Source organism: Argentina anserina, chromosome 7 (assembly GCF_933775445.1).
Source record: "Argentina anserina chromosome 7, drPotAnse1.1, whole genome shotgun sequence".
NCBI lineage: Eukaryota > Viridiplantae > Streptophyta > Magnoliopsida > Rosales > Rosaceae > Argentina > Argentina anserina.
The window spans coordinates 14971407-14991218 of NC_065878.1; the positions used below are offsets into that span (position 1 = coordinate 14971407).

The following is a 19812-nucleotide window of genomic DNA, read 5'->3' on the forward strand; positions in this document are numbered from 1 at the left end:
ACCTGGTCGGCAGAGCATATAAGATGGTATACCAAAGCATGTGTATCACATGAGTAATTGCGTCATTACTGGCATCATTAGACAGCATACAAACATCAAAAATGCTGAAATGTTATGATTCATGAATTCAAAAAGACATTAAAAACAATATTCATCAAGCATCAGTCATGAAGCTAGAAGGTTCAGCATTCAATATCCTTTCAGGGAGACGCGGGGTTTATGACAGGAAAAATCAATTTGCATTGGCTGCTGATTAATTAATGTACAAAGCACCCTTTTCTGCTGTACTGCCAAACTTTATCAGTAACTCCACGAACTAGAAGAATGCAAGGCAAAGTCCATTTACAACAGAACAATACCATTTGCAATAATTCCAGAAATTTCGTTTGCCATAATTAGTTTCAATACGAAGCAATAATACCAGATCCAAAGAAGGATCCATGATAAATGGCTTTCTAAAATCTTGTATACAGGATCAGTTTAGGTCAAGTACTATTAAGGGAGCCTAATATGAAACATGATTTTCTTTCTACTTAGTCAGAGTTTAAGAAGACAAAGGGTAAATGATTAAATCAGAACTAGCAGAACTCAAAGTCCAGAAGCAGGAAGTACAGATAATGCCATCAGCTTCTTCCATTTGATAGTCTCTTAGCATATATTGGATGGAGCATAACAAGTGAACTTATGTATTCTCTTCTTGGCTCTAATAAATCATAGAAACTAAAGCATTCCAACCTTGCAGAATGCAGATATACAGTACACGCATCTCTTAATCAGTTTAATTATTTACCAGATCTTCCGAAGAAGTGTTCCATTTGCAAGCACCCTTGGGACTGCAAACTATTTGTCTTAGCTCCATACTTGCACCTCTTTGGTCCCCGTGAAGTCGACTTACTATCCTACAATAATGAAAAGAATGCTTACAAGCTTAGCACTTGAAATTGGTAAAAGATATACCACAATCACATTAAAATTTCATTACTAGCACATTCTACTGCTTGCACGGAACTATGGGCAAAAACAATCAAATGACTTACAAGAAAGAAACTTTTATTATAATAACAAAAAAAAAAAGATTATATGTAGTTAGCTACTATCAATCTGATGATCCAACGATGGACAGAAAAAAAAACAAATAACAGTAGATGAACATACCAACGTTGATTGATTATGAGGTCTGAGAACTTTGATTCTTCCACCTCTTCCATCAGTTCCAACAGCAATCAAATGACTGTTATCTTTCGTTGAGTCTAGTCTTGTTATAGATCCATTATTTACACTCTGCTTGCACCATTTTCCCAACCTGTTTGCTCCATCAACTCCAATCAAGCCACCAGAAGGGCCTCCATCCCCTGCATTTTAAGAGGAAATCAAAATCAAAGTTAAGAGTTTATCTGGGAATAATGTTCAGGTAAGATAACTCATCAGTGGAGGAATTGACCAAATCAAACGAAATATGCCTCAATGACATACCTGGTCTAGGAAGCACTTGTGTGATGGGAGAATCCTTAATAATGTTAAGCACAGGGCGTACTTCTTCTAAATCATCAAGAATTACAACATCAGCAGTGGGAGCCTCGGCAATATGAGTCATCTTATCAGTTACTGAGCCGAAAGGTTTGTCTGGTTTCCTTAGCCTAAGGACTGAAGTTCCATTGGTTGTCTCAGAAGCTACCCCTGATCTTAACATGCTAGACTTCTGGCTAGTACTAGGCTCACAGAGTGGGTCTTTCACTTCGGTATTTGAAAGTCCATGTCTAGTTGTAGAGAATTTTGAAGCAACATCATCAATTAAATAGAATGGATCTCTTTCTTCATCATGACCACTGGTACTTGTACCATTTTTAGTAGAATTTGAATCTATCGGGCTAATGAAATTGAAGTGTACTGTCTGGCACAGTGGATCATTTCGCATGCTTCCCATCCTACCCAGTTTATGCTTTGGAGTAAACTGTCTGCTTTGATCTTCTGATGGATTGTTGACAGACACAGAACCAAATTTACAACTAATATTATTCTGAATAATCCTTTCCCCTTCAGGTTCCCTTGAACCTTTTAATGCCCTCAGAACTTCATTGTCCTTGACTTCTGTGGCACTCTCCAATTCTTGTACCCTTGTCTAATAAATGGCACAAAATCACTAATCAGGATGCACTCATAAAAATGAGATTTAATTTAGACATCTCATTAAAAAAACCTCACCTTTAATGTATTCATCTTTTCTTTTAACTTCTCTAGTTCTTCATTAGAATGAGCCTTCTCCTGTGCAAGATCTCTGTGCTTTTTCATCAATTCATTGTATCTAGCCGTCATCTTTTTGGCATGGACCTGGTAAACCCTATGACAAGTATGTGTACACAGAAACCAACATTAAACTTGAGAAAATAATAAAGGCATACAAGGGTAAAATGAATAGGCAATGACTGCTCGAGTTATAAATTAGATAGAAGAGCTCAAACAAAAGTAAATCAGGTCGTTTAATGCTCACACACAAAAGTAATATTTCCATACTAGGTTTCAAGGTAAAATGGCGAACCTTTCACACGACAACAGGGACCGCTTTAGGCTATCTATCGACTCTTTGTTGTTCACCCCATTACCAAAAGCTGCATAGTTTAGGACTTCCTCTTCTTTCAGATCAAAGTCAGATACCCTACAGTTAAAACCATGTAGTTATATCAGTAGTAGAAAAGAAACAGACAAACTGTTAAGGCTTGGGTGGGACTTCAGGTAAGTGTTACATTCAAATTAATTTCAGTATCCTCAACAGAAATAACTAATAATGCAAAAGAACTCACAATTTGAATGCAGCAAGCTCCTTGGCCAACTTCATATTCTTTTCTTGCAGCCTCACGCATTCCATAGTTACTTTATCAAGCTCCTATGATAAGTTCAAAGCCTTATAACTTGATCCACAGTATATGGTGAACACAAGCAAAGCACCACAGTTGATAATTTACCCCAGATTTCACATGAAGCATCCGTTCCAGGGGTACTTGTTGCTTCAAGGCTTCATTCTTTGATGCAACTGCATCATTTTTTAATGCTACTTCTTTCTTTGCCTGCTCCTTGCATAAACAAAGCTGGAAAAGAAAAAAAGAAAAAAGAGATTGGCCATGTAAGTAAGAACTACATGAAGAAAAAGCAAACGGTTCACTTTCAACAAATAAATCACCAAGGATCCAGTCATCCAGAGTTACAATATTCCATCACTGCCCACCAGAAACCATTTATTATTCTAATTATTTAACGAAATTTAAAATGTCAGCTCATATTAAAGTTTCCTCTTTCTTAAACAGAAAATATTCAAGAAACCACAATCTCAACCCTTTTATGTCTTCCAATTTTCCCAACATTACATTTTAAAGCTACCCTTTCATCGCAGGAAATAAAACTTTCTCAGAATTATGTTTCATAAGAACTAAACTCCTTAATCTCAAGCTATCCATTTAATCACTCACTAGTCACTGGCACCAAAATTCCGAATCACCCCCAAAACTCCAAAGCAAATCGTAACCGTCCTGCTTCATTTCTCATCTCCAAATTCCACAAATCAAGAGACACAAACAAAACCCCCCAAATTGTATGTCTCAAAACCAACCACAATTAGACCCCAATACCTCCTCAGTCAGCTCCTTGAGACTCTGCCCCTGGCGGTCCAATGCCGAATTAAGCACAACCGTCTTGGACTCCAGCCTCTGCACCTCCTGCCGCAGCGCCTCGCTGTCCTCCCCACAGTCAACGACAACAACCGCTCTCTGCGTGCAGCCGGGATCCACCGACTGGAAGTAAAGCCGGCCGGCATCGGTAGCCTTGCAGCTCTGCTTGCACACCGGGCAGGTGCACTTGTTGTTGGACGAGTACTCGAACCACTGCTGCAAACTAGGGTTTTTATAAAGAGAAACAACAGAAAATGGGGGGAGTCAGCGAGTGAATAAAGAAAATGAAGCGGAAGGGAGAGGATTGGTGGTGTTATAGGGAGGTGGATTGGAGCACCAGAGCTCGTGGAAGACATGGCCGCAGAGGGAGATGGATTGGAGATCCTCGGCGACGGGGCGGAGGTCTTCGTAGCAGATGGAGCAGATGGTCTTTGCGGAGGCGGTCATCGTCTACTGCTCCGCCATTAGGGTGGGCTTTCTCGATTTTCGGGATTTGTTTTTGGGTCGAACTTGAGCGGGAAGAGAAGATGGAGGAGAGGGAAAAATAACTGACCTCTCTTTTCGTCGCACGTGCTTTGCTGTGAAAATAGAGAGAATAGACACGACTGCATCCAGAGTGTGCGAGTTCAACTCACGCCAGACTTCCTTCCGCTCCCCCAGGTCGGGTGGAAGGCTGGCCAAAGTGAAAGCAACCACACCAGAAAGCTGATATGTCTCTAATTTTTAACAAGGCTAGCTAGCTTGATAGCCAAATTAGCTTCCCAAAACAATATATGATATACTAGAGATGAGCATTTCCCCCAAATACAATCAACAACTCGGTCTCTTAGAGACGCCTTCAACCCAATGAAGTGATGGCAGAGAAGCTATCCTCATTCAGCCACTAGCATGGCCATGTATGAAGTTACTTATTTGGTCCATTCTTTGGCTTATCTTAATAGATTTCACAAGCACCAAATAGAATTGGGAAGCACCAAAGCCGTTCACAGTGACTTGCAACTTGTGATTTCAAAATTTAAAAAAAGCTATATGAACTGCAAGCAAGAAACACAACTTCGTGCAACAAATTCATCATTTGTACAGTATAATTTACATGGGGGAAGAACCATCAAATGAAATATGCAGCCCTAGCAAATAAATTAAAGATCTAAAAACTAGGCTTTTTAGGTCCTCCTAGTGTACCTTCAAAATATAAACACACTCGACAAAATGAAATGAAATGAAAAACAATGTGTATATCAGTGATCTGTCCAAAGGATCTGGGTTACTCCAATTTTAACCGGTTCTCCAGCTTAATGTTCGTGCCTCCACATAAATTCGGAACATCCATTCCCTCGTCCCAGGAGCACCTTGATGCCAAACAAAATTTGGAAGTCTTAGTGAACATACAGCTTCTGCATTAACTTGCGCTTGCCCACAAGGAACTAAGTCTGGAAGCAAGTTTTGCACTCTTGTAGTCATCTCTGAGCTCAATAAACCTGATTTTGCATCCGAACCAAAATTGTACAACAAATGAGATAACCTTCTATAAGAATTTGCTACCAAAAGAAATGTAGCTTTACAATTAATCAACGGTCTTGTCTTCAGGAGGTTTTGAATAAAGACAAATCTGGAATTTGGAAAATTGTTCACCCACTGGAAATTATTCATAGTTTTTAACGGGAAGTTAAAGTGAGCTTCATTTGTGTTTTTAAGAGTAGAAGCCTCACCTCTGTGCATCTTTCCGTATGCTAGGGGTACCCTCAAACAAAGTTGAGAGACTCTCGGGAGCAACAATAAAGACATTGGCCATTCTGCAGATTAACGCTCATCCTTACATTCATATTCAAAAACCCAAATGGGTGAAACTGGAAATATAGCCATTTCAAGGAAACTTACATGCCAAGCAATTCAAATTTTTCATCAACAGAAGGAGCATTGAAACTGCGCACGAATTCTCCATATTCAGTTATGTCACGCTTCAGGCGTAGTCCTCCACTGAAAAAGGGAAATAGATGGAACTTGTGAGTTGACGTGAACATCTGTATAGACTAACTAGTTTTGGCAGGCCATGAATCATGAGAAAGTACAATTACCTGGGATTGAAAGTGAACCTCTGCCAGTGTGTTAGCAGCCCTTTATGCAAACGATTTCCCTGGTAAACAGCCAACATAATTTAAGTTTAAACGCAATGGTGCATTCAAAAACATCGATCTTCATTGAAATTGCCTTAACACCTACTCAGCCCATATATATATCAAGTTAGGGTCTCATTGAATGCAGCAGAAGTGTGATTAAAATGAAATCTCACTATGTCTTATATCTTTATTCACCTAACACTGCTGCAGATAGTTCTTAAGACCTTGAATTGTACAAGCATTATTTTTGTCTGCTTAAAGTGTGTAAGAATCTATCATTAAACCAAAAGCCAAGTTAATGCATTCAGTGTTTTATTCATGACCCTGCAATTAGATATGCAAACAAGCAATTGGACAGTGAGTCAATGCAGTTGCATGTTATTTAACAAAAATCAATATAACTGTCTAGTTGTAACTAAGAGACTGCAACATAAAAAAGAATCAGGAGAGGAAGCAAATACTTACTAATTCAGTCAAAAATGCTTGCTTGTTGAGACCCTCGAGTGCTGAGAATGCAGATTCTAGTATACGGGAAAGATAAGCCACAACTCTAGCCAAGAGAAAAGAAACACATTATCAACAGTGATCATTATATAGATAGTGTAACATACAAAAATATTAGAAAAGGAAAGAAAAGGCAAGCTAGCTCATTTAAAGGCCTCTGCCACAAAACGAGAATAATGATCCTGAAATGTAAACCTAATTCAGTTCAATTGGCATCAACAAAGAAACAAGTTCGATTATTTTGTTCAAATAGACCCCAATATGGAAGCAATTATAAGTCCAGTGAGTTACAGTAGGCTGATCATCAATTACTGCAAAAATGGTACTAGGTATATCACATGAAGATTATTCAATAGTTTGAGAAAAAAGAATTTCAAAAACATCAGACAGACACTCAATGCAGGTATCAAATTTGTGGAGCTTAATCCCAGGTTTTCAGTCATGTCAAGCTCTATCTCAATTGAGAGAGAGAGAGAGAGAGAGAGAGAGAGAGAGAGAGAGAGAGACAAAGTTGTAAATGCCTTAGAGTGCAGGCTTTAATTATTCATTGATTGTAACCTTGTGCAGGCATTTGTCGGCCGATGATCAGGAGCAAATCCATCTTCAGGTGATCGGTAATCTGTTGCCTTTTGTTCGGAAGAAAGTAACCGTTCCACCTGAATAGCAGGGTTTCAAGTGAAAACATTAAACATTGAGAAAATGACAGAGAAAAAGATGCATATACAGGAACGACAAAGAATGACTAAACACATACATATAACCCAGCTCCCGCCAAGAAGCCAAGTCATGACTATACTTAGTTGTTACTAAATAATGGAATTACTAATATAGGTAAAAGGTTAATAACTGACCTCAGCCATCACAGTTTCAATACATTGTTGAAGGCCTTTATATGCAGCACCCTCCGCACTTGACATAGCACTTGCCATTTCTTCACATGAAGCCGCATGTGCGCCATCAACAGGGAGTAGAAGCCGAGAGATAGAATTTGAAAAATACTGAAAGGTAATATCCCAATCAATTTAAGTGCTCAAAAGTGATATTATCGAAAGTATGAATGCATTTGGACCATGACATATGGCAACATACTTGCTGAACTATAGCCACACTGCTTCCACAACGTTGTACAGAAACCATGAAGGATCTGAAACTGCTTTCACCAGCAGCAGCGGCGGCTTCTGCCTACACATCAGCCATTCACATCCTTAGTCTACCGCATTCATAAACTATGCATTATCTTCAATGAAGTAATGTTCTTAATTTAGAATGCATGAAAAAACTATATGATTCGGGATGTACAGCAGAGGCAGCTGCAGCAGCCACCCTTCTACTCAAATTCGTGCCCAACACAAATCTTTCTCTTAAAGACGCAGCTTCAGTCAAGATGTCTCTTGCTCGTTCAAGACCTTCTGTTATATATTGACTAACCTGGAAAGGAAAGAGCAAGAATTTCATTTCACACAAAGCAGGAAATAAAAGTCCTGTATCTGTAGGTTAAGATGAGCAACCAACTTACTTGGCCTAGGAGGGAAGTGAACACATATTTTACATTCGCTGCAAGGGTTGCAGGCTGTAGAAAAAGAAGAAAACAAATTATATTATTAAAACTTACGTAAAATATATAAAGAATCTAGTAATACATCTGCCACATAAAATCTAGTATAATAAAATCCTGAATGACCTGAAAGAGCATAGCAGTATTTTGAAAAACCACTATTAATTTTACTGCCCATCTCTGAATCACTTTACTAGGCTTGTCACAACTTTGTTCAAACTTAACAATCCGCGATAAAATATAAGCACCCATGCAGGTGCACTTCCCATTCATCCATGGGAAGTAATACCTGCCGTCTAGAAAGTCATTGTATAAGAAGATAGGTATTTAAGATACCTCATAAGAAACCTCTAATTTCATGTTAAACAAGGTAACTTTTTGAATACATGTTAATGAGATCTAATAAGAGTTACATAGAGGACAGACGAAATACTATATTAAAAAATCCTTCAAAAAAAAAACTTGGGAAAAAAATATAATAATTTTAGTAGGTACAGAGCAAATCATTTCCACAATCCCATGTAGACTAGACTACCATATACGTATTTCAAACTCTTTAGTAGATAGCTTGAATGAAAAAAGAATTACTTGGGATGAGAACAATGTGCATCTGGTAATTGCTTCTTCGTTCCAACGAACAAACTCTGTCACAACAGTGACAGATATTTGCTGGTGGGAAGATGCTACTGCTGCTCCTTTTGAGCGTCCGGTTGTCCCACTTGATTCAGATGTCTGCTGGCTTTCAGCACGTAGTTCTGCCATCTGCACAGCACAGTGTACGTTTTGCATTTTAACTAACACAGAAAAGGAACTGGAGCTTAATTAGATAATGCATTTCATGCAAACCTTAGCTTGATATAGTTGTTTCAGTGATGCCTGCTCATGTTCAGGATATCCATCCTTGTGAGCAGAAAACAAAGACTCTGTGAGGCCTGAAACATCAGATACAGTTTCTATGAAGATCCCATAGTTGATAAAGCAGTTTCAACCAAACCAAATACAAAGACAGACAAAAATGCTAATAATGTTATTTAGTAAGCACTAACCGGTCACATTTTCAGCTGTCAGATTAGGATTTGTTACATAATGTGATATCTGATCTTTCTATTAGGACTTATTATTGAAATTTATGGAAGTAAAAGAGTAAAATCCACGTACATTTGGGGTACAGCAAACCCCAGGTACTGAATCATCGAATTAGAACCCTACTACCCCGTGTAGAGATCTAAATTCCTAAAATTCCTGGCATCTTGAGGTAAACATATACCCAATTAAACTTTTCAGAGTTTATGATTGCTTCCAAACACAACCTACTTGCTCTTTTATCACTTTTTGTGTTTAATTTTTCTTCTATTAGCTGGGTGAAAAGCATCATGGATATCATGACCCTTTGTTCACTATCACCATAATTTCCACACTAGTATGATGGTGGCAACAAATCCACTTAAAAGATATCACAAAAGATTAATTCTTTACCCTCAACATCCAAATCGCCACATCCTACAGCTCGTAGATCCTTAGCAAGTTCTTGCGTCTTCTCATATCCCACCGCTAGCATTCGAAGATACTGCAACAATAAGTAATAAAAAAAAAAGTTAAATGAAGAACTAGAGCAACATTCAGAGAGCAATGAATGAACTGCTCTAGTAATTTTACTCACTAATAGAAGGCCCCCTTCTTCCATAGGAGGTAGGTTCACAAGAGATGGTTTCACTAACAATTTGTCCAGTAAAGCTGTAATTCTCTGCTCCAAAAGTCGCTGCAGCAAACAACAGATAACTATATAACATGTATCCAAAAACTAGACAAGCAAAATAAAATAAATGGGGCCTGCCTGGTACCTGAACTAAGATTGACATAACTTCATTAGGAGAAGGGAATACAGCCGTAATCGTTGCTGCTTCTTTCCGTACAGTATCTGCAAAAAAAAAATTAACACATATCGAAGAAACCCACCACTCTATTTAAATCAATGGCATTTTTTAAACCTGTGATTTCTTTGTATAAAGAAGAAAGTCCACGAGAAACATTGCTAGGACTAGCCTGGGAACCCTCGTCACCAAGAACCAATCTGGTATCTGCATTCATGACTTCCACGTCAATAAACATTGGACGTGTTGCCACATAGTGTTGCATAGCACTAGTTCCCCTGTTAAACTGCATCACAATATAAATTAACTATATGAGGAAAAAGGTTCATGAAGTCAATAGATATGGTGACATTTGATTTTATGAGAGGGCCATCTTTTTTTCTGTGTCTGAAGTTTGAAGGATATATGTATGGGAGTTAAATGCTAAATATGATGATACATGTATAGCACGTTTTATTAAGTTAAGGTCTACCTGCGATAAAATTTTAGCACATTCTGCCATGGTAGACAAGTCTCTTCTCTGTGATGCGGCATCAAATCGTGCTAGCAGTCTGTTCTCCAGTTCTATTATAGGATGAAATGAAGAGAGTAGGTACCAGAAAATAAGTCACCGGTGGTTTGGGGGGGGGGGGGGGGGGGGGCATGGATTTCAATTCTAAAATTACTCAATGAGACGTAACATATTTAGGACCAAAGTCTATGTAATCATACCATTGCAGTATTCCTGAAGATTAGCAACTGCAACTTCTAATCCTCTGCTAGCGGCTGCATTGCCCATGACTGATGGTACAGTTCTTCCAATATCTTCCTCAGCAAATGCCCCTATCATCAACAGAGGCAAACAAGGTAAGTATCACATACTGGCATATTTCCCTATAAGTTCTTTGGCAGTATGAGTCTCATCTACAACTCTATAGGCTTCTAGAAATTCATGGTGGAATGTTATATTTAGATACTCATAAGGTAAATCAGCAGCTCCACTTGATGGCCACATACCAGAACACATAATATTACATAGGAAATAACAAGTAACAGATGTTCACTTTATCAGTCCATGGAAAGAACCTACTTGCATAAGGTAGATACAAATACGTCATATTTTCATCTACCTAAATGCATATCATGACCGCAACAGCAAAAAAAAAAGGCAGTTACCATTTCAAGAAAAGGAGGAAAAGGATGGGAGTGACATAGATGATCAATAATATTCGTAATACTAACATAAAATTAGCAGTTTGATCAGAAAAAATGTCATCTTACGCAGTTTTTGTGCAATTTTAGCAGCCTCTGCAACACGACTATCATCGGAAAATAGAGGTGAAAGTTCCATTAGATCGCCGGGGCTGCTATTGAACTCCATCAAGTACTGCAAGAATAAGTAGCAACACGGTGTTAACTGTTAAACTACTACGAAGAATGGGTAGAAGAGACTAAATGTCCCATGACTACCTTTATAAGTTCTATCGATTGACTAGCAGTCTCCCGCTGAGCATCTGCACTCTGACAAGGAAAATCCAAATAAATACAAAATTAAAGTACTAAATCTTTAATGAAACAATAGTACCATAGTGTTACAACTTTGGAAGCAATGAGTGCTTATCAATCGAGCACAGAACAAACTTCACCTGCAGATGATCTCCTATTTTTGCAGCAGTCTGTCCAACACTTGATATACGTGAATCCAACCTGGCGAAGCTACCAAACAAGCCGTCTACTCCTTTTTCAAGCTGAGGAATGATATGTAAACTAGTACAGTCAAATTTGAATTTCAATATCCAATTCACATGCAAATAATGCTTGAAAAGGAAACCACTGAATATTAGATATCCTCACTTAAATTGTAGATAGCTTCCATGTTTTTGCACTAGGATTGGTGGAAAGCCACATTAAAAGAGCTCTACAATCAGTTTTATCAGAACCAGAACACGAAGCATTTTATCTTTATTCCATGTAATCCATACTTATCATTCTCATTGAATATATTTAGGAGAAGAGCCAACTGCTATAATTTCCATAACCCTAAAGACGGCTGTTATTCACAGAGCTGCAATGTTATTGCTACAGACTGCATGAAGACCAGCCCCAATTTATGCCTTGCCAATATATTATTAGCTCTAGAAAGATGTGGTGGAAACTATTGCAACTTTACCTATGGTAAGAACCACTACTTATCCTTGGAAATGCAGAGTGGAGAAACAGCTGGAAAATATTCAATGTAAAATGCAAGCCCTCTGCTAACTAACCTCAGTAAGTGTCTTTCGGTGCTTTGAATCTTGGGTAGAAACATCCTTCTTAAGATTTAATAGCTTTCCATCAATCTACAACAGGAAGAAGTGCAAATCAGCAGCTTCAAGATAAAAAAATGAGATGAACTTGCAAGTCCCATGCCTACGCTGTTCCCACATACCTGTGTCTGGAGATCAACCAACTCTTTACAAGAATCCTTGAACAGAGATAAGATCTTATCTACTTCAGGAAATAAAGGGTCAGACACTCCTTGCGCAAATCTTGTTGCATCTGACGGGGCTCGCATATGTCCATTTGGAAAACTGTCAGTCCCGCTGATGTTGCTATGACCCTCAGATGAATCTGTTTCATCTTCTTGAAAAGACGGGAGGAGATCATTTACCAGGTTTCCGAACAATGCATCAAATGAAAATTCTCCCTACAAATTTGAAGAATATCAGTCCTCAGCTAACCTAAGTTCCCAGCTACACAACCAAAATACCAGGACGTCTCATATATCCAATCTTATTTTCTCACCTTAAAATCGTCTATGTCCAAGATGAGCGGAAGTGAGCTAACTGATGAACCTTTTGCCAGTCTGTCACTCTTGACACCATCTCTACTCTCTTTCATCTAGTTTAAGAAAAACAAAAAAAAAAACAGATTGAATAAAAATCACAACTGAAACTCACAACTTACAGCCATCATGAGCAGACTAACTACAAGATTCAGCCTAGAGCCAAACTTCAGTAGCTCAAATAACAAAGCAACTTACCACTACGATATAACCAACTCTCAAGCCAAGCTTAGCTCAAATCTCTACTACTATAAAGCGAGCATGAGAATACCACCAAATTACAATCTGACAGATCTACCCCTCTGTCATCAGTTTCTCACAAATAAATATAGGGGTTGTAAGATAAAAGACAAAATAAATAAATAAATAAAATGAAGAGAATTGTAGAAAAGAGACATGGGTTCGTAGTGAGTACCAAGTAGTGGGAAGTTATGATCAAAATTAACTTCCGTAAAAATATTCACGGGTAAAGGCTAGTGTACATAATTTCCAGTCACATAAAAGACAAGAATCCCTACTTCCCTACACTACATGGCTTCTAGGCTAAAAGCTCATCACTTTAATTGTCAATGGATCACAGAGACCAAAATATCGGCGCAATCATTGTAACGAAATGAATTCGCAAACTCCGAAACCCTAAGAACACATCAACTCACTTAACATACACTTTTCTAATGACTCCATTCCAGTATTCCATCGGTTTCCTTCACAAATTGAAAAGTAAAACTACAAAAATCACCATCCTATTCAATTCGGAGCTCAATTTTCACAGTAAACTACACAAAATCACTGAACAATTTCTACATTTCGCTCTCACAATGCTAAAGCTAGAATCGATAACTAGAGCTCCAAATTTTGCAGTTTCTAATTCAAATACAGACAGATAAATCAAATCCAATGAGAAATTGAAACGAATCAAGAAGCGAAAAGTGCACCTCTATAGGGATTGAGAGAGTAGTAGAAAGTTCTTCTTGGTTTCTCGTTGGGTCAGATCGAGAGCCAGAGAGAGAGAGAGAGTTCTTGAACGAAGACTACAGACTATATTAAATGATCAAAGTGACGATTTTGCCCTAGAAAGTGTTAAATAGATGTGGAATGATTTGAGGGTGAGATGGAGAATTTACTGCTTCCGAACGTAACAATGCTGGAACAATGTCGCTTTGATTTTTATTATTGAGAATAAATTTCCTGATTTTTGTATTTTTGTATTTTGTTTTTTAACTGATTCTGTTACCTGCCCCAGCTGAGAAAAAATAATATTTTCTTTTATTTTACCGCGCACATTTGAGGAAAGTAATCAAGGATTTGCAAGGAGTATGGTAGTTTGCATAGGATTTGCTTGCATGGATTTAATGGTGGTTAAATTGAATTTTACTTCAAAACATTTTATAAATCTTGCTTCAAGAATAAAACAGATAACAGTAGATGAACTCACCAATGTACATTTAATTATCATATCTCAGAATTTTGAGTGAGAATGTCATTATCAAGAAAGGTGGGAAAGGTGGGAGTGTGGTACACTGGTACCAATTTGGCTTAGGAGGACAGTCAGGACACAGAAGAAACTCTTCGATTACAAGGCTCTAAACTTGAACCCTCATATTTGTAGAGTGCTGCTGGAAAAGATTTGCAATTAGGCTGCTCTTTGATTGGAGTGCTTGGAAATATGAGAAATGTGTTTATATCAAATCAACAAATCTGAAGGTGCAATGTGGTCTGGGCTGTTCTTAGAAAGCTATAAGATGGAAAGAATTGTCTTTGTGCCTGTTATTCTAGTGTTAATATATGTTGCAGACTTGCAGGCCAAAGATATGTATGACAATCACCTTCTGCAACCATAGTGGTTTGCTCTGCGCATTCTTTTGTTCAGTAGCATAAGTAATGGCATTCAAGTATGGCTGAGACTTGAGAGAAGCACTGAAGCAGATACCTAGGTTCAAAACCATGCTTGATTATTCCATCATTAATTCCCTGAGAAATATAGCTGTGCATATAACCATCCACACCAATTCATAATTTCATATTAATGTGGTTTGTACTGCATTAGGGCAATGGACTCGGATCTAGGGGGGTTTGGCGAATACCTGATTTCTCGGAAGTGAACTTTTGCATTAGCCCTTGCTTCAAGAATTTATCAACAATTCCAGAAGATATATTGAACACTTCAAAAAAAACTTCAAAACATCGCCAAGGTGGATAGACAGTAAACTTTGATCATGTACATCATAAAGTTCTGATTTCTCTTGCAGATATTTCTTCTTTTTTGCTGTTTGTAGCTAGTATTTCAGAGGTTTTAGCTGGTTAAAGAGCTCAGCTTCAGAGTGCAGTCAGATTACAGAATTACAAAACTACTGCTCTTCTTTTCCACTTGGTAGGTGTACAATTTGAAGTGATAAATAATAAGACCTGAAAGATTTGGCCATGCTTATAGCTTTAGTCTATTGCTAGGATTCCACACTCTGATATGATGATATGATTACCCGGCAAGTGTTTCCGCTCGCCTATATATTGTTAATAATACAAAGATGACTTTGTTGAATCAAGTTCAGTTTTTTGTTGCAATCGAAATCATACTGAGGCCCGTCAAAAAAATAAAGGTCATATTGAGGAACTGTTCTTTTTCTACTATGTTGATTATTTCCTGGTGTTCAAATCACAATAGCATCTACACTCTTACTAAAGAAAATCCGTTGTACCGTCCTCGTTTCAAGCTGTGTACATTACGTTGGTCAATCAACATCAACTCCTCTCAGAACTTGTTCAAGTAGCAGTGGTATTGATTCAGTGGCGGATCTAAGGCTCGAAAGCTAGGTGAGCGGAAAATAATTAGCTATGTGGTACGTTCTATTCAGGAAAAAAAAATAGTTATGTAGACGATTAGAAGTGGAAATGGAAAACCAAGAAATATAACAAAAATATTATTGCAACAATAATAACAAGTAATATAGGGAGCAAATAACAAAAAAATTAGCAAATAATATGCAATATAGGGACCAAATTCCAAGTCGGACCTGAGTGAGCCTATTTTTGTACCCAACTACCCAAGAATTAACAGTTTCCCTATTTCCTCTTCTCTCCTCTTCTCAAATATGTATATAATAAATCAGTCAATTGTAAGATTCCCTTAATTATAATAATCTGTCAAAGATTTCTATCAATAAGAACAGTTCCCCTCTCTCCTCTTCTCCTCTTCTCCTCTTCTCAAACCCAAAGTCATATTTTACCCAGCAGAGAGAACAAACCTTCAGCCAAAATAGAAATCTTTGCCCAGCAGACGCTGGGCTTGCGCCCTCTTAGATCCGCCTCTGTATTGATTCTCTTTTGTAAGGGCCGGTGAAAATGGTTCACCTCAGAAAAGGTAATACTATTGAGTATGAATTGGGTTTCACTCAAAACTTATGCTACTAATAATGCACTCTGCTAATACCAGAGACCACACTGCTTCTGAAAATAAGAGGTACAAAAGGAAGACTCCAGAATTCATGTAGTTGTGGAGTTAAATCACATGTAGGAATGAAGAAAAAAGGCAAAGCCAGTGATGGAGATGCATGCATGGCAATTACCCCTTTGTGGTGGGCTTGCTCCTATAATTTTTGCTGGCTATAGGCACCTCCCTCCCTTATAAAGTGCTATGCTTCTATCTCTATCTCTTAGATTAGTTTCTAGACAGAAATAGTTGCATGATTGATATGTAGAAACTTTAGTGGGGAGTGACTGTTGAATGCCCATCTTCATCTTTGATTGCAAAGCTATCTCTCTATCACACATTGTGCCAAACCCATTACAAATTAAACCCGCTTCTCCCCTCTTAGGATGGACCTAGCTAGTGAGAGCAACCAAACATGAAGTAACAGGTGCAAAGATATTGAAAATGCCACGAATCATGTCAAATCAAATTCTTGTGGCCCTAGGTTTGCTCTCATATCTCTTCAGCCTTGCATTTACCAGCACCCAAAAGAATCAAATATTTGTATGGAACTCACCAGAACGACTAAACGCAATTTATGTCCCTCTTATGGATATAATCGTAGAACGAGGAACCTGAAAACAAACAAGATTGCAGACACGTGTACAAATAAAGTGTGATTTATTTATAATCAAGCGCGGGGTTACAATCTTTGTGAACTCCTCTGATTCTATCTCCGTATATGAGGCTCAAGGGTGAAATGCACTTGATCTTGAAAATTTGAGTTTGATTTGGATTTGGATTTGACGAAGAACGAGCGATTTGGCCGCTTGATGATTCTTTGTGGACTTGAGTTTGGATTTGGATTTGATGAAGAACGAGCGATTTGGTGGCTTGACGATTCTTCGTGGATTTGATGATCTTCGTGGACTTGAGAGACTTCGGGATTTGTCGAGAGTGATCTTGCTCAAGTGATTTTTTCTCTTCTTCTCCAGTCCCCCCTCTTCATGTTGAAGGGGGTATTTATAGTGTCAAGGTTTCTATTTTGTAGAATATTTTAATAACACTAAAATAATAAATTCTTTAATTGTATAATTAAATCAATATGTATTTTCTGATTGATTTAAAATTAGTTATTCTCATAACTAAATTAAACAGAAAATAATTGATTTAATTATAGCCGTTAAAGAATTTATTAATTTAATCAAATGTCTGATTACCATTTCGAATCGTTAACGACATTCAATTTTCGATTTAAGTCGAAATTACGTAACTTCGATTACGATCATCCATTTATGTGCTGACACGAGTTTTATTCGGATCCGCACCAACTTTGTTGACTTTTGGGCCACGTGTGCAATTTTGTCAGGTTCTTAGTCGATTTAATCATTTAATGTAGAGATTTACTTTATTAAATTTCATGTGTCTACAATAATGTAGTGACTTCACTTCATAGTTCATACTCACTGGGATTAGTCTCCTCTATTTGTTTACAATGATCCACTGACAAATTTTAATAATTCAACAATTTAGTTCATTAACTTGACTCCGGACGCTAACTAGTAGTTTAATGATACATATTTGTTCATCCTATTTTCATTTCACCATTTCTTCTCCAACTTTTCTACTAAATCCTCGTAGCACAAGTTAAGCAACTCTGTATCCCTTTCAATATAATCCAACCCCTAAATGGATAGAAACAAGTAGCTAATACGATTGACCACTGACAAACCCAAAATGGAGAATGAACAAAGAATGTTGAAGTCAGCCGTATACAAGAATCCATTCCAACTAGGACAGCAGTACTCCTAATCTCCTATCATATATTTTGGCAGTCAAAATCAAAATCTAATGCAAAGTGCTTAACAGCTTTCAGTCAAGATTATCAAGTTTTGGGAGCAAAGCAAAAGATTGACGGCAGGTTTTGGTCATAATTAAGTTGGTATTAGTGGTGGTCCAAGTCTAGAAATGCTTCACCATCCTTGAATATGAACCATCATCATCAGAAATCTCCCTTTGCTTCAATTTTTCTCAGCCTAGACGGTGGTGATGACACGATTTGATCTTTTCAGTTTGATACCCATCTCTTCAAAAAAGAAATGGAGAAAGGAGGAGGAGGAGCCTGGTTTGGAATGAGTTAGATTTTCATGCCACTCTAATCAAGAGCTAGATCTTAATCGAAGTCATCTATACTGGAAAAAGGTTGGAAATTAACAAGATTTGACCTCATAAGGTAATGCAACAACAAAATTTGATAACTATATATGCAGTATATGTGGTTCATAACTTTAGGACACATGATAAGGAGGTGTAACAAAGTTTTTAACATTTCTTCAAAATACATAGAATCACATCCTGAAAGAACTTAAGGTTGATCATTTTTTTACTTTTCTGCAAAACATATAGAATCACATCCCAAAATATAAGCGTTTAATTAAAATACTGATCACTCTATATCTTGAGAGCTTAAAGCGGATTTTGACATATCACGCTTGTGATTATCCAATTTCACACAATATAAGTCATTGGCATCTATCAAATTGTTCAGTTAATTGGGTAACATAGTAAGCATAGATACCTTTAGAAGAATACTCAAATTTAAATGGTCTCACATAAATTTTCAAGTTCTGTTGCACACCTGATACATAGATGATTGTACTTCCAGGAGTAGCCAATGATAATTGGCAATTCTTCCAAATTTGTATAGCCAAAAACAACTTTCCTTAAACTGTGATTATAAGCATGCACATGAAAATAAGGGAAGGATCTCTGCATTGGAGCCTTTATGGATTTGTCCCAGAGCATGTGGGTTTATGCATATTTATGCAAGTACCTACCTCTCTGTCCTGTGTTACAGAATGTGATAATGTATTCTATACCACTTCTGGATCTTCCCCATAACTACTTGAATCCATGGGAGGCAGGCAATAGCAAATGTCAAAGTCAAACAATTATCAATTTGTCTTAAAGAAGAAAATAAAAGGTAGCTCTATTTTTAATATCTCAGTGATGTAAGCCTGACCGAATTAATCACACTCTGGCCCTATATAAAGCTTGGGGTCTTTCTGCTTCTAGGAAATTATCTAATCTCAGGTGGACTTCTAAATTGGGATACTCTTAGGCTGGATTTTCCAGTAAAAGAAAGAAAATTTTCGTGTGTAATATTGCAAGAAAGATGGACTGTTAATTGCGTATCTTTTAGTTTTAGCCTTCATAAATGCGTAAGTAATAATGATTATTATCGACTGCGCATAAACTTTAGTGGTTGATTTCATATTGTTAAAAAGAAAATTAGAAAAAAAAATCATACAGTGAAAATGCTATATGACCAACAATCTCTACGTACTTTTGATATAATAAAATTTTAATTTATAAAATTTAAGAGACTGTGTACCCATTCATGATTCATTTCTTTGTTTTTCTTTCAACATAAGGTTCATCCTAGACTCATTGTATCCCATTTTGTAGTTTTGACCGATGTTTATCTCTTCTAAACAAGTTTCTATTTTATGTTCCCTTGGTCTTAAAAAGGGGTTGCTCTACTTGTAAGTAAAGACTGTATGTCGACTCGAAAGGACACATTTTGTAGAGGTGAGATTGACTCAGTCATCACCTCATATACACAAGCACACACACAACAAAATACTAAACTTAACAAGAGACTTTTCATGACCAAAAAAAAACTATTAAGGAAAGAATCAGTAGTTAGTATCTTGATATTCTGTAATAATTATCATTGATCTACTTACTTAGAATAACTCCTAGAATGGTGGATCGTATTGTATGTAAACTGTATATATGCCTTGTAATCTCTTGCTGCAATATATTGAAAATATTCACAATTCTCTTTATGGTACCAGAGCATACGATCTTGAGAAGCTAGAAATTCTACAGAAA

General features: G+C 37.3%; 2 protein-coding genes across 4 annotated transcripts; both read right to left on the reverse strand.

The window, feature by feature from the left end:
- Window positions 1-244: 244 nt before the first annotated feature.
- On the reverse strand, window positions 245-4152 carry LOC126803935 (uncharacterized). Its single transcript, XM_050531672.1, has 9 exons — window positions 3997-4152; window positions 3621-3882; window positions 2961-3083; window positions 2799-2881; window positions 2537-2653; window positions 2203-2338; window positions 1474-2119; window positions 1156-1352; window positions 245-899 (listed from the first exon to the last, which is right to left on the reverse strand). The coding sequence occupies exons 1-9, from the start codon at window positions 4104-4106 to the stop codon at window positions 783-785; spliced, it is 1791 nt and encodes a 596-aa protein (XP_050387629.1). The 5' UTR covers window positions 4107-4152; the 3' UTR covers window positions 245-782.
- Window positions 4153-4669: 517 nt separating this feature from the next.
- On the reverse strand, window positions 4670-13498 carry LOC126803931 (exocyst complex component SEC10b). 3 transcript variants are annotated; one of them, XR_007673125.1, is made up of 26 exons: window positions 13445-13498; window positions 12470-12565; window positions 12114-12371; window positions 11950-12024; window positions 11332-11433; window positions 11156-11206; window positions 10967-11072; window positions 10418-10528; window positions 10179-10270; window positions 9824-9992; window positions 9677-9753; window positions 9496-9594; window positions 9312-9402; window positions 8682-8767; window positions 8424-8597; window positions 7797-7850; window positions 7580-7708; window positions 7370-7462; window positions 7132-7278; window positions 6839-6936; window positions 6242-6326; window positions 5735-5793; window positions 5538-5636; window positions 5369-5452; window positions 5009-5137; window positions 4670-4950 (listed from the first exon to the last, which is right to left on the reverse strand). XR_007673125.1 is itself a non-coding variant. In XM_050531669.1 (26 exons), the coding sequence occupies exons 3-26, from the start codon at window positions 12563-12565 to the stop codon at window positions 5059-5061; spliced, it is 2514 nt and encodes an 837-aa protein (XP_050387626.1). In that variant the 5' UTR covers window positions 12708-12811; window positions 13445-13477; the 3' UTR covers window positions 4670-5058. The 3 variants fall into 3 exon arrangements, 2 of the variants coding, with proteins under 2 accessions (XP_050387626.1, XP_050387624.1); XM_050531669.1 differs by adding an exon at window positions 12708-12811 and having other exon boundaries at window positions 4670-5137; window positions 13445-13477; XM_050531667.1 differs by having other exon boundaries at window positions 4670-5137.
- Between the last annotated feature and the right edge of the window lie 6314 nt (window positions 13499-19812).